This window comes from Aphelocoma coerulescens, chromosome 28, assembly GCF_041296385.1.
Source record: "Aphelocoma coerulescens isolate FSJ_1873_10779 chromosome 28, UR_Acoe_1.0, whole genome shotgun sequence".
NCBI lineage: Eukaryota > Metazoa > Chordata > Aves > Passeriformes > Corvidae > Aphelocoma > Aphelocoma coerulescens.
This window is the reverse complement of record NC_091041.1, coordinates 2,696,643-2,712,339: the sequence shown is the minus strand read 5'-3', so window position 1 is coordinate 2,712,339 and position 15,697 is coordinate 2,696,643. Positions and strand designations below refer to the sequence as shown.

At 46.8% G+C, this 15,697-nt stretch overlaps 1 protein-coding gene across 5 annotated transcripts in view; it reads right to left on the bottom strand.

Annotated features, from left to right (window-relative positions):
* Nucleotides 1-15,697, bottom strand: part of DOT1L (DOT1 like histone lysine methyltransferase) — a 77,179-nt gene that overhangs the window by 40,197 nt on the left and 21,285 nt on the right. For all 5 annotated transcript variants that reach the window (XM_068997241.1, XM_068997245.1, XM_068997243.1 and 2 more), the window contains exons 4-8: nucleotides 15,351-15,414; nucleotides 13,240-13,468; nucleotides 11,614-11,708; nucleotides 8,841-8,903; nucleotides 952-1,007 (exon numbers count right to left, since the gene is read on the bottom strand). In XM_068997241.1, the coding sequence (XP_068853342.1) occupies nucleotides 952-1,007; nucleotides 8,841-8,903; nucleotides 11,614-11,708; nucleotides 13,240-13,468; nucleotides 15,351-15,414 (507 nt within the window). The remainder of the gene's footprint in view (nucleotides 1-951; nucleotides 1,008-8,840; nucleotides 8,904-11,613; nucleotides 11,709-13,239; nucleotides 13,469-15,350; nucleotides 15,415-15,697) is intronic.

Below are 15,697 nucleotides of genomic sequence, written 5' to 3'. Positions count from 1 at the left end.
AAACCAAACATCTCCCAGCACTTCTGGATGCAGCCAGAGCTCCTTAAGCCAAAAATTCCTCTAAAATTTAAATTAATTCCGAGGAAAGTTGCCCGGGCAGTGGAGGAGTGTGCACTTGGAATAACAAGCAACAAAGCCAAACCTGAGTGCGCTGCAAGGCTGGGACAAGTCTGCCCACAAATTAAAAGGCACCTCCAGAAGAAAGTGAGGGACAGAATCCTGCAGGAGTCACCAGCCTGGCAGACGCCTCCTCCAGGCTCTCAAAACCAGAGCTTTGGGAGCAATCCAGAAATTGCCACAACTCTGAAGGCTTTCAGAGCCCTCTTTGACAACTGCCTTCCATTCCCCCACATAACAGGGTGGCCCAGAAGGTCATATAAAAATAAAGAGGGTTTTTTCTACCCATAAGGCTGAAAGAATGTAAAGCTTTAAAGATACAGACGTTTTTATTGCTTTTAACAAACTTACTCTTCTTCTGCTCCCTCAGAAAGGAGCCTAACCCTCTGTGCAGTTCCCCACATAAATAAATCTTCAAGACAATTAGTTTAAATGAACTTCCAGTTTAAGTTGAAACAAACTCACTTGGGTCTCTTCCTTTTTATTAGAGGGAAAGTGAGCCTGTGTGCCCCAACAGCCAAGATAAGGAGTGTTTTGCCAGAATCCCTGACATGAACTATAGGGATATGCAAAACAAATGGGAGGTTTGTGCTCCTCTTATAACCAGAATTTATCTTGGATACACCCTTGTATGGAATATCATGGGACATGCACTCAAAGCCATTCTTCTAGTCAGAAGACAGGATCTAGAGAGGCCAGTGTAAGAGTTGGCAGATAGACTTGGGGTATTTGCTATGGAAATTCTATATAAAAAGCTGGCCAGCCTCCCAATTTCCATTATACAAACTCCCAAATATCCAGCTCAGAAAGCAGCATTCAATTGCTGTACTGTACCTTGTGTTTGCAATCCTCTCCCTCCATTCTTCTGAGAGGAAGTCACCTCTTTCCAGCTTAAAACAAGACAAAGAACACAGAAACACAGAGGAGTTAACAGGGTTCCCTCCTGCTCCCTTCAGAGAGGGACAAACAGGCTGGACCAGCTCCCTGACCCCACAGCAACCAGGGACAAATGAAGCCTTTTGGAAACCCAGAGGTGGAGCAGGGAGAGCTGACCCTGCTCATTCGTCAGATCCCAGAGGTTTCTCCCTCCCTGCTCCCACCCTTGGCCACTCTCCTGCCTGGGAAGAACAGGGAAGGGTCTCTGGCTGCTCCATGGAGAAGCCAGAAGTGCTGGCATTCATCCCAAAGCTGATCAGCAGATGCCTCCTGAAGCCCCCCAAGGCTGGTGATCTCCCCTCAGCAGAGAGGGCTGAGCATGGATTGGGAAAAGCTCCTGCTGGGAGCCCTGGCTCCCAATCCAGGCTCTTGCTGCACTGCACAAACAAGCATCTGATTTTTGTGGTGCTAAATATAAACCTTGAGCACTTCTAACACTTTCAAGTTGGAAATGAAGTAACAGAAAGGTCTTATTTGAAAATAAATACAGTTCTGACTTCAGTGGCTTGAGGAGCCCCTTTCCAATGACACCACATCAAGTGCCAGGTGAACACAGAGCTCTTGCACAGAGGAATGTTTTCTCAGTCGTGTTTTGAAACGAGAGAGAAGTCCACAGGCCACACTCTTCTGCTGTGCCACAAGTCAGGCAGCAGGAAGGTTGGGGGAGGAAGATAAGAGGAGGAGAGAAAAAATAAGGTGCAACTCTATAATTAATGCTGATGACACCCTTTGAAGACGATGGTTTGTGCCAGAACCTCGGGAACATCAAAGCAACGGCAGCGACTGCTCAGGATCCTTTTTCTGCACTGGTTTCTCTGTATGGGAAGGAGTGAGGATTTCACGTGGCAGCACTAATTCTCATTGAGTGACAACTCCAGAGTGCCAGCACTGCAGTGCAGGCACTGGAACAGCTTCCATACCCCAGGGCTGGCTCAGCCTGGGAACAGCCAAAGGGAGCTCCAGGGCCTGGTGTGGCTCAGGGACACTGAGGGGGTGACAAAACTGCCTGAGCCACGGGGAAGGACAAAGCCACAGGTGCCAACAGGAATGGGGCTGCTTCCAGGAGGAAAGGAAGGGGAAAACCACCAAAAATGTCCTGCTGCTACACCAGAGGGCTGAGCAAAGGGGACGTTCAGGGTTCTCGGGCAAGAGATCAAGAACTTGGTCAAGAGCCTTAAGCGCTAGAAATTGAACAGAGCAGGTAAGATTAGCTCAAGTTACTGAGAAATACCTGTTCCACCAGCTGGGCTGAAATCAGATTTAAACCAGAAATACTACCTGTGATCTCCCACCTTTGACATCCCTGCTGCAATAAAACCAAAGGATAAGCTGGAAGTTGAACTCAAAGATCCAACCCAAGGACATCTTGCTGGGTACTGCCAGAATCTCAACCAGAGACTCAAGATCAAAAAAGTTCCAAGAAGAGTTTTTCTCATCTCATATATAAGGAAAGATTTTTTTCTGGATGTCTATATGTGGACACCACCTCTAGATTGAAGAGATAATTTTGTCTCAGTCTTATCTATTTTTGTAGTGAACAGCTCCATGCTTGAGTAACCAAGGCAAAGTCCAAGAAAACCCACATGACAGGCAACTGTGTTTATTTTATAACAAATTTTGCAAGTCAGCTTCTCTATGGCATCCTCCACACCACCGGCTCCCAACGTCTCCTCAGGGTTTTCATACACTAACAGGGCAAGAAAAACATTGGGAAAACCAGGAAGCACAACCCTAATGCCACAGTCTGCCAGAGAACAAAGAACCAGCGTAACATGAAACGATTTTGAAATGCTAAACTTCATAGAAAGGTCTTGAAATCCAACCTAAGTGGCTGTTAGGCTTTACTTGGGTCCAGTTTCACTGTGTGTTTGCTCTGTCTGTGTGGTTAGAAGAGCACTTATAACCAAAATCTCCAGGTTTTAACCTGATATCACCCATGGTGGATGAACACTTGGCAAGCCAGAGCCATTTAACAATTCAAATGAACCACAGCCCAGCTTAAACACATCTATTTTTGTGTGGCACTGCTTCCCCAGCTCATGCTTTGCCAAGAGTCAAGGGAAAAACCTCACCAGGAAAAACACTGGAGTACAAAAATAATCAGATGAGCAACTGTGGCTGGGAGAAAATGGGTTGTTTTTTCCCTCTGGAAGAAAGGCAGTGATTTCTGGATGCTCCCCTCTAACAGGGACTGAGCTGCCTGACCCCTGTAACCACTCCTTACCCACTGTGCTAGGGCAGGGATCAATAAATGATGCCCTAAAAGAAGAAAAGGAGCTCCTTACTCATCAACTGACACAGAGAATCCAAAAATATCCCCCCAAAATCCCACTTGGCTTGGTGGTTTGCAGTAATTTTGAGAGTGAAACAAGAACTGGAAAGTGCAGCTGATTGATCCCTGCCCCAGGGCAGCAGCAGCTGAACCAGCAGAACGTGGTCCATGCTGGTCACTCAGGGAGAAGGGGACACATCCACACGGTGACAGCCACAGGGCCACACTCAATCTCTTCCTCCACTGTCCCCTCCCTCATCCTGCTCCTCCTCTCTCTCAGAAACTTAATCTCCTTAGTGAATAATGAATGGAAGGGACCATCTGTAACACAGATATTTTCATCTGATTAGACAATGCAGGAGATGCTTTATCTAACAGGATAATTAGCTCAGCCAAATCGCCTCCAGAGCTGCTGCCTGCACTGCTTCTAAATTTAGAAGCCATAACAGGTTTTTATTCAGGTTTTTCAAACAGACACTGCAGGAATACTCTCAGCAGCATCTGATTCCTGTAACTCTTCCTGCAACTGGATGGAAAGCAGCAGGTCCCAGCCTGGGGGGAGGCAGCCAGAGGTGCACAGAGGCTGTGAGTTCATCGTGGGGCAGAGCAGGAAGCTGGGAATGTCAGGGCCCTGTGCTGAGGAGGAGGGCTGGGTTCTCACCCCAGTGCTGGCCAGGGAGGCTCTCTGGTAACGCTGCACAGAGCCATAAATTCACAGGCAGATGCCTCATTCCAGCCGCCTCCGTGCAAACACTTGGCTCCCGAAAAGCCGGCATTTCTGCCTGGAAAAGTACACAGGGCTATTTTTAGGTCCTTGTTCTTTTCAAAAATAACCGGAGGCACGAATCCAAACCTCCAAAATGTGGCATCATTTCAAAGCCACAGGGGACGTTTGGAGGGCTTTTCAAATACCAAAGCAGCAAATTTCCTGCTGAAATGGGGCAGTCAAAACGATCAGGAACAAACAGCTGGCTCGTCCTTCCCTGAGTGCAGCTCCTGGCAGCAAGGAAGTTTTGAGGTACAGGTGATGTCAGCCACCATCACAGACCAAGTCCTGGGCACTGGAACTCTCACACAACCCCCTGCTTCTGCTCAGAGCAGGAAAAGCAGGCAGACAGGCAGCCCAGACTTCGGGAGAGACCTGCAGGCCACAGAGCCAGGCTTGCACTGATTTATGCCCCAAACTCATCCCCAACCCCCAGGGCCGAACCAGCTCCAGCCACCAGAAGCCCCTGGGGTTTCTTGGGAGAGGTGTCCATCTAGCCCAAATCCCACCTTCAGGAATGCTGACCTGCTTCCTGCTCTTGGTTTGATCGTCGTTGCCACCTCCTGCTAACACAAGATTTATGGAGCAGGGCAGGAATTCTGTTATAACAACCCTGAGTAAATAAACACAAAACTAATCCTGGTTCTCAGCAGAGTCCAACATGGGACTACAACCAACTCCCAACTGCTCTGAGCTCAGCCAGGGATCCTTCCATTTGTGCTTAATTTGTCTCCAACATTTGGAATTTTGGGACCTCAGGAAGAATTTTGCAGGGACAAAGTTCACAGAAAGACAAAGATGCCAGGCTTTCCATTCCACATCTTGCTGTGTGCTCCAGCACACCATGAACAAGCCTGCTTCGTGTTTTCTTCTCTCAGGGAAAGGGAACAACAGGTCACAGGCACTGAGAACTCAATAAAAACCAAAAAACACCAAAAACTTTCTTCAAGGGGAGCCCAGGAAGAGAAGCACTTTATGCTACTGAGCAACCTCAGCCTCCTGGCCCAGATACCTGAGATGGCTCCGATTCGGAGGCCACTTGAGGATATTTACAGTTGGAAACCATGAAAACCCATCTGCCTCTTAATTGCCATGCCGGGTTTTAATTTGATGGCTGCACATATGCAGGAATTCCCCAAGAAAGGCTTTCTAATTAGCCAGGTCTAATGACCTTCCAGAACTCTCCTGCTTCCTTCAGACGGGTTTACTTGAAAAGAGTGGGGTAATGTTGGAAACTTCTCAGTTCCATGGGAAGAGAAAGGAGAAGATAAAAGGAGTTGGAACAAAGGGAGATGTGTTGGAAGTGGGAAATTCTAGTCCAAAAAGCTGAAGCAGATGATGATGATGATGATAATGATGATGAAAAGCTCTAGAGGAGGATCCTTCCCTTGGGATGCAGGAGAGAAGAGCAGCAAAGAATCTGATTTTCCCTAAATGAGCAGGAACTGCACATTCCCAAGCAGGGCAGAGGGTGTAAATATTCATTTAACAGGATTATGAGACTCAGTGACCAACAACAGCTGGAGATCAGGAGCCTCCCAAGCCAGTGCATGAGGAGCAAATTCCTCCCACTCCTCTCATGCCCCACAGGGATCTCCCCCCTCTCCAGCTGCAGGGATGATCCAGCTGTGGCTCTGCAGAGCCTTGGGCATCCAACAGCCCCCAGGACACTTTGCCACCTGCAACTGGGGAAGTTTAATGCTCTTTTATCATCAAGTGACTACAGAACAACTGAGGCTGCAATTTTGTGTGGAACCATTGCTCAAGAGGGATTTTTTTTAAATAATTGTGGACAAAATAGGGTGGAAATACACCTGAACAATTGGGATTTATTTAAATGCTGTCACTGGGCCTTGCTCTACAGCGTTCATGTCCAAGCTCAGAACTTCCAGCAGTAACAAGAACAACCCAGTGGGGAAAGCCAGGAAGTGAATTTGAAGGCTGCAGAACAATTTGGTGAGGCAACAGTGACTGCCCTTCTCTCCAAGGCTTTTCAAACACAAGTTTATTGTTTGGAGAGTTTGGGGAGGTGGTCATGGGTTTTTTGTTTGTTTACATTCCTAGCAACTTTCTTTTAATGGTAATCTGAAAAAATCCTGTTGGGAGGATTTGGGGCAAGTTACAAACATCATGAGCCTCTGAGTCTCTTGGACTGCTGCAAAAGGCAAAAAGGACAGAAAATATTTCTCAGCGAGATTGTACCAGGTGGGAAGGCTGGAGATGGTGAAAAGTTACAGAGGTAATAATTTCCCAAGGAAGAAGGAATTGTTGAGATGCACAAACCCAAATAAGTATGGAACACTCTGCTGAAGTCAACTTCTCAGCAGATCACTTTCCATGGAGAGCCCAAAATCAATCTGAATTGGAAATCTCTAACTGTACTGGAATCCTGGCTGTTAAATTAATCTAAAAACCCAGCACATCCCTGCAGGCCCAGCTCCAGGATTTACTGCTGCCTTATGCACCACAGTTTTTACTTTTACAACAAGACAGAACCACCATCCACAAAGTTCAGCCAAAGCTGCAGGTGGGATTTGAGATTCTTCCCACTGAACTTCTGCCAAGCTCCCTCCCCTCCTCCAGCACTTGCTTCTTCTCAAAACATTGATTTTTCCTCTGACTGCCTGTAACACTGGAGTGGAATTCATGAGTTGAGCTCTGCTGATGACAGATTATTTCAATTTGTGCTTATTTTGTCTCCAACATTTGGAATTTTGGGACCTCACGAAGCATTTTGCAGGGACAAAGCTGTTTTCCAGAAACACAAAGATGGCTTTCCATTCCACGTCTTCCTGTGTCCTCCAGCTGCACTGTGAGCAAGTTTGCTCTGTGTTTAACAGTCACCTATAGCAGGTGCTGCTAAGGAGCTCCTAAAGAAAATAAACTGCCTGGCAAAAGTCTGTTTGATGAATAAAAACCAAATAAAATCTGCCCTGTGTGCCTACAGTAAAAGCCCAAAATCTGTGCTCAAGCATCACTCCAAGGTGACAGGAAACCAACTTTCCTTCAGACAAGAAGTGCTGCAAGTGTTTCACTCTTCCCAAAAAAAACCCCCAGATTGCATATTCAGGGAAATTTTACTCTAAACACTGCAGAAAACAGTTATAAAAGCCAAAGAACCTGGCAAAAATAAGTAGCTTTGTTTCAGTATAGCACCAGACTCTGTCACTTGAATGCTCAATATGGAAATGCTGCCTAAGGCAAGCAATATGCTTCCAATATTTTAGTCCAAGTTCCTCTCCTATTCCTTCAATTACCCAGCTCAGAAGCAGAGTATCCTCAGGAACAACTCCCTTCATGTCATGCCAGCTTGGTGACACAATGGAAAAATGCCATATGGCCACTTCAGGAAAAGTAAAGCATTCCCAGTGCTCCCACAGCAGGAAGGAATTAGCAGCCTGATATCAATCCTGCTGCAGACCAGTCCCCCAGCAGGCCCAGCATCCCCTGGATGGGAATCCCACTATCCAGAACAGGAATTCCAGGTGGGACCATCACCTTCCCAGCCTGCTTCCCAAAGGGAAAGCTGGAACAGCTTCACTACAAGATGAGAGTGCCAAGGATCCCAGCAGACAAAAAATTGGGAAATAAAGGCTGGGCAGCTCCAACCTGCCATGGATCCCACACTGCTGGGATGCTGAAGCCACGTGGATCACTCCTTCCCAGGAACATGGCAAGGAGGGCTCTGCACAGAAGGGAAGGAGCAGTTCCCTAACCCTTGCTCACAGCTGGATGCAGGACACGTGTCCAGCTGCAACCTCTGAGCAGTGATCCAGCTTCCCTGGGATATTAGGGAATATCCCTGATCCACCCAGCCTCTTCCCTGACCATAGGAAAGTGGCAGAAGCATAAATAGATGCATTTTCAAAACTCCCAGTGGGTTCCTATTTTACATCCATTTCCTGGCTGGAAAGCGATTAACCAGGGAGCAGATTTTCTTAATGACAATTACTAAGGGGAAGAAAGGGAAAAGAGAAGGAATGACACTGGACAGTGCATGGATTTGCACATGCCTCACACCATCCCTGGAGTGCAAAACATCCTCAAACATAAAGAAACATCAGGAGGAAGATAAAGAAATCCCAACACAACCCTTGCCACAGGCAGGAAGATCCCCCATGGTGACCCATTTACCCCTCCTGCTCCAGCTCAACCCTCAGAGAATCCAATTCCAAACCTTTCCAAATCAAAACTAACCACCCACCACCCTCCCCTGAGAGCCATCCAGCTGTTAACTGTTCCTGGAGCATCCTGCTCCAATCTCCATCCATCCAGAACCTCCACCCCTGCCACCCCATCCCCTCCAGAACCACTCCCAGGTGGCCACACCTTCCCCTGCCTGCAGAACCAAAGCTTCAGCTTTTATTTCCAGCAGGAGAGGTCAGAACCCCAAGGAGGAGCTGCCACACCTGGCAAAAACCCCAATCCATGGCGAGAGGGAGGGACAAAGGAAAAGGGGATTTAACACAAAGAGAAGACTCATGGCAGCCCCAGTCAGAACAACACTTTAGAAGAATAAATCTTCCAGGAGTTTCTGGAAAGACCTGGAAGTGCTCCCAACAACACCATGCCCCACATCAGGCAGAGAGAGGGGTCTGGGAGGATATATTGGAACCACCATCCCCAGGAGAAAGATCAGAGCCAGGAATCTGCCATGGCTCAGCTGCTGGTGGGTGAGGAAGGGCTGGAGGGGACTTTACAAACTCTGCACTGAGTGTGGATCCCGATCTGCAGCTGAGTGTCACTCACTGTGTATTCTGCATGTTTCTTCCCATACCATTTCATCCATTTTCTGAACTCTCTGTCCATCGTCTGCAAGAGGGAGGAAAACCAAAACCAGCTATTAGGACAGCTCATATTTCCAGTTCCATCAAAGCAATGGAGACACGTCTCTGAAACACTCACTGACCCCCAAGAATCCTGTCTGGTTGGAGGCTTTTTGCCATTAAACATTCCAAGGTCAGGCAGACACAGAGCTCCTGCTGTTCAGTTTCCTTAAAAAACCAAACCCCCGCTTCCTTAGGGCCGAGGCAAAGCTGACATCCTCACCCCCCTTTCCATGGAAGTTCCATGTTCTAAGAAAAGCCCTTACACTGCCCAGCACTAAAAATGGCCCTGCCTTAAGTCATGGTGCATCCTCCCAGAGGGAGGAGGAAGGGGCAGCCCAGCCTAAGCCCAGGGAGCAAAGGGACAACCAGGACAAAGCCAGGTCTGCTGGGGTCACTGAGGAGGCAGAAAGCAGCAGGCAAAGTACCCCAGCAGCAAACAGAGAGAGAATCCTGCTTCCCACAGCAACTGGGAATGCTTCAAACTGCACCCAAATACACCAGGGTGCAGAGGAGGGAGACCTGCTGCTGTTTTCTGTAGTCCAAAGAGGGGAGAAAGGAACAAAATCCAATATCCAGACAGCTCAGTGCCTCCTCACACATCCCCATCACCACATTTCCAGCAGCCTGGTCCCACCTGATCTTTAGGATTTGGCCCAAATTTGGAGGGGAGTCTCCCTCTCTGGGGCATTCCAAACCCACCTGGACACATTCCTGCTCCAGGTGACCCTGCCTTGGACTGGGTAATCTCCAGAGGTCCCTTCCAACACCAACTATTCTGTGATTCTGTGAGAGAAGCCCAGCAGCAATTCTGATCCCACTGACAACCCAGAGATGGTAGAAACCTCCATCAGCAGCTCAGCAAAACTGTGTGTGTTGGTGGGCATGTTTTAAAGCTCTTTATGCTCAAAAGCACTCCAAAGCTGAGCAGGGAAACTCAAAAATCCTCAGCAGTTTCGTGTATGAACTTACATTTTAATTTATTAAGGCAATTTCACTAAAGCAAATCCATAACATTCTTCCTCTTCAGGTGAAGCTTTTCAAAATCTGTTATCCATCAATTATCTGGGAACTATTATCATGGTACCCAGAGATGTGGTGCCACAGCCAATCTTAACTGGAAACTCAATCCAACTTCTTCCACAAAAATTTGGAGGAAAACCCTAACACAGGCACGAGGCAGCTGCACAAGCTCTGACACTGCAGCAGCTCCTTGGTTGGTAAATCTGACAGGATTTAACCAGGGACATAATGCAGAATATTTTGTTCACCCAGTAATCTCATGGAAGACTTGTGAAACTGAAGGTACCCCAGCAGTGACTACTCCTAATATTCAATTTGTGGGTCATTCTTTTGTTTGCTGTTTTCACTAAAGCCTTGTGTTTGCACAGTGACAGGAAGGGGGAATAATGAAAGCGAGAATGTCACTTTTCCTTATAATGCTGATCTTTAATGATAAACACAGAAGGGATTCCTGGCCTTGTAAAAGCTCCAAAGTGAAACCAGGATGTTCACACAGAGGGACTGCAGAGCCCTCCAGGTAAAAACTTCCACTGAGTCCTGGCAGGGGAAACAAAGTGGATTTTTAGGTCCTTGTCTGATCCTCCTCACCACTGTGTTTATGCATTTTTGCCCACATCACTGAAAAGCAGAATCAAGGACTTTTATTTATTCCCTCCCTCCATGAGGGATAATTTTCCAGCCTGGCCAGGCTGAATCAGTGTGTTTTGACAATTCAGAGGGATCAGTTTCTGTTAAGGCAAACTTCTTGTGGTAAGACATGACTGACCTTCCCTGGCCTCCCAGGTTTGCCTTGAACTCATCATCTGTGTGTGTCCCGTTGGCACAGGATTAGAAGTGTAAAGAAACCTGACTAAAGCAGCCTGACCAAACATTATCACACAATCATGGAATGGTTTGGGTTGGAAGGGACCTTAAATATCATTCAGTTCCACCCTCTGCCATGAGATACCTTCCACTGTCCCAGGCTGCTCCAAGACCTGTCCAACCTGGCCTTTGACACTTCCAGGGATCCAGGGGCAGCCAAAGCTGCTCTGGGCACCCTGTGCCACCCTTACAACCAAGAATTCCTTCCTAATCTCTGATCTAAATCTCCCCTCCTTCAGCTTCAGGCCATTTTATGGTTTCCTTCACTAAGGTGCCTCCTAAGCAGTCACACACCAGACACCCAGCACAGGCCTCAGAGGAGCCTCTGGTGGTTTAATAACTGAAAAAGGGGCATCACCACCACAGGCAGACACATGGCCCTTAAAATATTGAAGTAGTAATGATTTGGTGAATTTATTCCTGGATTTGCTGCCTGCTGTGGCCTCTGGAATCTGCATTAGAGCATTGCAGACACAGAATGATTGCAGGTATTTGGGTGAAGCTTGTACTGCACTCCCTTTTGAACAGGCCCTGTCATTATTGTTAAAAGAACTTCCAGGGCCTGAAATCACTCTAGAAAGATGCCAGTGCTCCTTCTGAGCACTCCAGACTGGACACAGCTCTTTCCTCAAGCACATCCTTGCATTGCAGGCTGACATTTCAGTGCTCCAGGACTGGCTGATCTGAGAAGCAAAAACCCAGCGGGGCTGAAGTTCTGCTTTTCCTGCACCACTGAGTTACTGCACCAACACCCAGCACACCCCAGGCTCACCCCAGGCTCACCCCAGGCTCACCCCAGGCTCACTCACCTCAGCATATTTGGCTGGAATATCAGCTTTCTCCACTCCGTAGTGATGTTTGCAGTTTGTGGCTGCAGCCACTTGAAGCACCACCTGCCCCACACCTGCAGGGAACAAAAACCCCAGAGCTGAGAGGGCTTCCAGGGAAACCACTGCAAAGGGAGAGGAGCTCTTAGAGCAAAGTGCACACATAAAAAGCAGCTGAACTGTGGGACTGGGCTGAGGGCAGTTTCAGCTGCCAGGTGTGTGACATTCCCAGCTGGAAAGCACACTGCAGGCACTGGGCATTCCCAAAGCCATTCCCACTTCCCTGGTGCTGCTCAGCCCCAAGATCAGAGCAAGAAACACCTGATTTATTTCTGGGGGTAGCAGGTTCAAGTATCTGCCATGGATGGGCCTGTGACCCAACCAGCAGCACTCCAGGGCCCCAGATAAGATCTTCTTTAACCTTCTTGGACAAACAATTGTGAGAATCTATGGAGATTTTTTTTTTCCCCTCCAGATGGAAAAGTTTCTCAGTTCTGATGTCTTTCTAAAGGTCTTGTCTGAATATCAGTCCCTGACAGGAAATTTCAGTCAGTCCCACTGAGAGAGGAAGAGGAGCAAGAAAATCACTGAAGAGCCTGACTGGAGATGTTTTAAGGTTTGGGGGGATGGTAATCCTACTGTATTTGAATTTAAAATATATTCTAAATATATTTTTAGATGCTATTTTAATATAATAATTACTTAAGATTATATTATTTAATGTAATATTTAATTCTCCTACAATCTACTATTTTATTATGCATAACATCTATAAATATTAAATATTTATGTATAACTGTTTTATATTTAAAATATAAAGGTTTTTTTAATATATTTTTGCCCAGAAGTCCTGTATCACACCAACAACTAAACCCACACATACTTGTTTGGGTTTAAATGTGTTAAAACTTCAGAACACATCAAGCAAGAGGGGAAATTTTTATTACTCCTTTCCTGTTCTGAACCAGATTATACCAAGAAAAAGAACATCTCCTTACTCAGTATCTCTCTTGCACATGTGCTTGAGTCATACCTGGTTTCCTCACCAACGAGACACATCTATTTCCTTTTAAAACTTGACTTTGTTGCAGCTGTGGGTTAGATTTTGTGGGGTTTCACAACTGTTCAAGCGAACTATTAAAGCTTTTTTGACACACTGACAAGTCAGAGGCAAAACAACCTCCATTTTTGGATACCACACCAAGTGTTTCACGTGGGAAGGGTCAAGAACTCCCATGTTCAGATACAAAGGGCATAAAGGAAATCCAGTGAAAACAGATGAATCCTTTGGAATGCAACTTTATGGGTCAAACATCATTTTTAACATTGCTTCTCCTTCACAAGTGTATCCAACAATACCAAGGGCTTTGTAACAAGGGTTTATTGCACTGCAGGCTGATATTTCACTGCCACCAGAAAAGAGGTCTGGGCTGTTTGCTTGGTTCATTTAATCATGGCATGAAAAACAGGAGCATCTTTGGGGATTATCTAGAAAAGATGCTTATCCGGCAAGACAATCCCTAGTCCTGGTTTGCTTCCCAAATATGGGGATTTTTAAAGTATAAACAGCAAAGAAAAAAGAGAAAAAGGAGTTATTTGGTCACTTACCACTGCCCAAGTCAACGAACAAATCATCCTCTGTCATTTTAATCTCATCAATCATTTGGGCCACCAAGTCAAAGGAAGTTTCTCCGTAGACTTCAGGGGAGAAGGGCTCGTAGTTGTTGAGTTTCTCAGGGTCTGTGACCGAGTGGTTGTAGACCTGCTGCAGGATGTGCCTCAGGAGCCCGTTGGAGGGACGTGTGTTCAGCTTCATGGGCTGCGTCGTCCCCTTCCACTGCAGGGGGACAGCGGGGACAGGAGTGAACCCAACGTGGGGACAAGGAAACAGCACCAAACCCAGCTGAGAAACGAGGGACAGTCCCCTCCCAGCCCCTCGCCCTCAGCTTGGGCTGCAGGTGCTCCTTAAAGATAAAAACAGTGACCGGAACTGGAGCCATGCTGGGAGAGCTGGGGGTGCTCACCTGGAGAGGAGAAGGCTCCAGGGAGAGCTCAGAGCCCCTTGCAGGGCCTAAAGGGGCTCCAGGAGAACTGCAGAGGGACTGGGGACAAGGCCTGGAGGGACAGGACCCAGGGAATGGCTTCCCAGTGCCAGAGGGCAGGGCTGGATGGGAGATTGGGAAGGAATTGTTCCCTGGCAGGGTGGGCAGGCCCTGGCACAGGGTGCCCAGAGCAGCTGGGGCTGCCCCTGGATCCTTGGCAGTGCCCAAGGCCAGGTTGGACATTGGGGCTGGGAGCAGCCTGGGACAGTGGGAGGTGTCCCTGCCCATGGCAGGGGTGGCACTGGATGGGCTTTGAGGTCTCTCCCAACCCAAACCTTTCTGTGACACTGCAGAAGCTGCACACCAGCAGCTGCCCTGCACTTTGCCACACCTCAGCCAACAGAGAATTTCACAGGTGATAAAGGGGAATTTAAAGAGATGCAAAAACCAGCAGGCAGTGTAAAGCTCAACGCTGAATAGAGTTGGGGTGGTGTAAAGGTTTGTTCACTCCTTTTTTCTTTACTATCCCCACTGAACTGATGCTGGCTGTCACCACAAGAACAGGTTAATTTTGCTTCAGGAGCTGTCCCATGGGAGAGATCAGATGCACTCAAACAGGGAGTGGCAGGAAAGAGATGGAAATCAAGCTTCCTTTCTTCTTCAGAAAAAAAACCCTATCCTAAGCAGAAAAGTTTTTAAGTTTTAAAAATGTCTACCTCTCCCTTTGATAAAAACAAACCAAAAATGGGCAGTTCCAGGACTCCTCCTAAACATTCCTGTGAGATTCAGATGGGAAGGAAAAAATTAAACCCATCAGGTTTGTCAGTTCAGACAGCAATGGCAAATGCTGAAGAGCTGCTAATATTTAGCTATTAACCAACATACACATGAAGGTGCCTGAATCCAAAAAAACACAAGTTTTTAAGGCCCAAAAAATTAAGAAAATCCCAGCAAAAAAGGCTTGTTGCCATAACTGCACACTTCAAATAATTCCATAAGCACAGCAGAGAAAAAAATCCACCTATGCTTTGAAATTAAGCAGAATAGTAACATTATTCATTGTTCATGTTCTGCCTCCTCCAGTTCAACCTTTTATGGGGGTAAGAGAACCAAAAAGCTCATTAAATTGGCCTGAAAAGAGACTACATTCTGCTTTAGCCAGTGATCCCACAGGCCAGAGCAGCTGAACTGTGGCAAGGAAATTCCTAAGCCATGGATCACTTCCACAACACACAGGAGAGTTCATATGGATTATTTAAGTACCCATAAGTCACAGATTTCCCTGTGCAAAAGTTAATCTATATGAGAAATTCCTGGGTTAAACACAGACAAACCTTTCCTTCTCTGCTGTTTCCAAGTGCTAAAATAACAGTGCCAGAAGTGCACAAGGAAGAGCAACAGCTCTGAATTTGGGAACAAAAAGTGGTGTTTGATTTCCTTTCCTTCTATAAGAATATCCCTCCAATACTAACTCCTTGACTGCCCAAATGTGATCAAGAAAATAAGTTTATTACCAAACTCAAGCCCCCCCAAAACATGGAAGTGCTGGGTATTGCTGATGCTACAGGAGCAGGTATAACACAGCACGGAGTCAGTCACCCCTTTCTGCTGCTCTTCACCACCTGAATTCAAACCTGGCACACAAAAATGATGGCAGGGCCCCAGTTCAGTACTTACCAACTGGTGGATGCTGTCGATGGCTCGGTTGTACTTGTCACACAGTCTCTGCATGCTCTCAAAGCTGGAGGGAGAACACAGGGGCAGCTCAAAACAGGCAGGTTTGAAGGTAAAACCTTGGGCTTTTCCATCCTCTTGCTTAGTAGGTATTTAGGGTTTGTTTCTCTCAGGATATGGAATTACATACACAGATTTAAGACTTTGTTTCCTTTAAATAAAATCCCCAGTAGACCAGGAGTACATGACAAGTAATATTAGTTCCTTTATTGTAAATCATACTTTGAGTACAGTCCTGGTAAAGTTCTGTATTCTCAGAACCTCTTCTCCATAATTTCAGCTGCACAGAA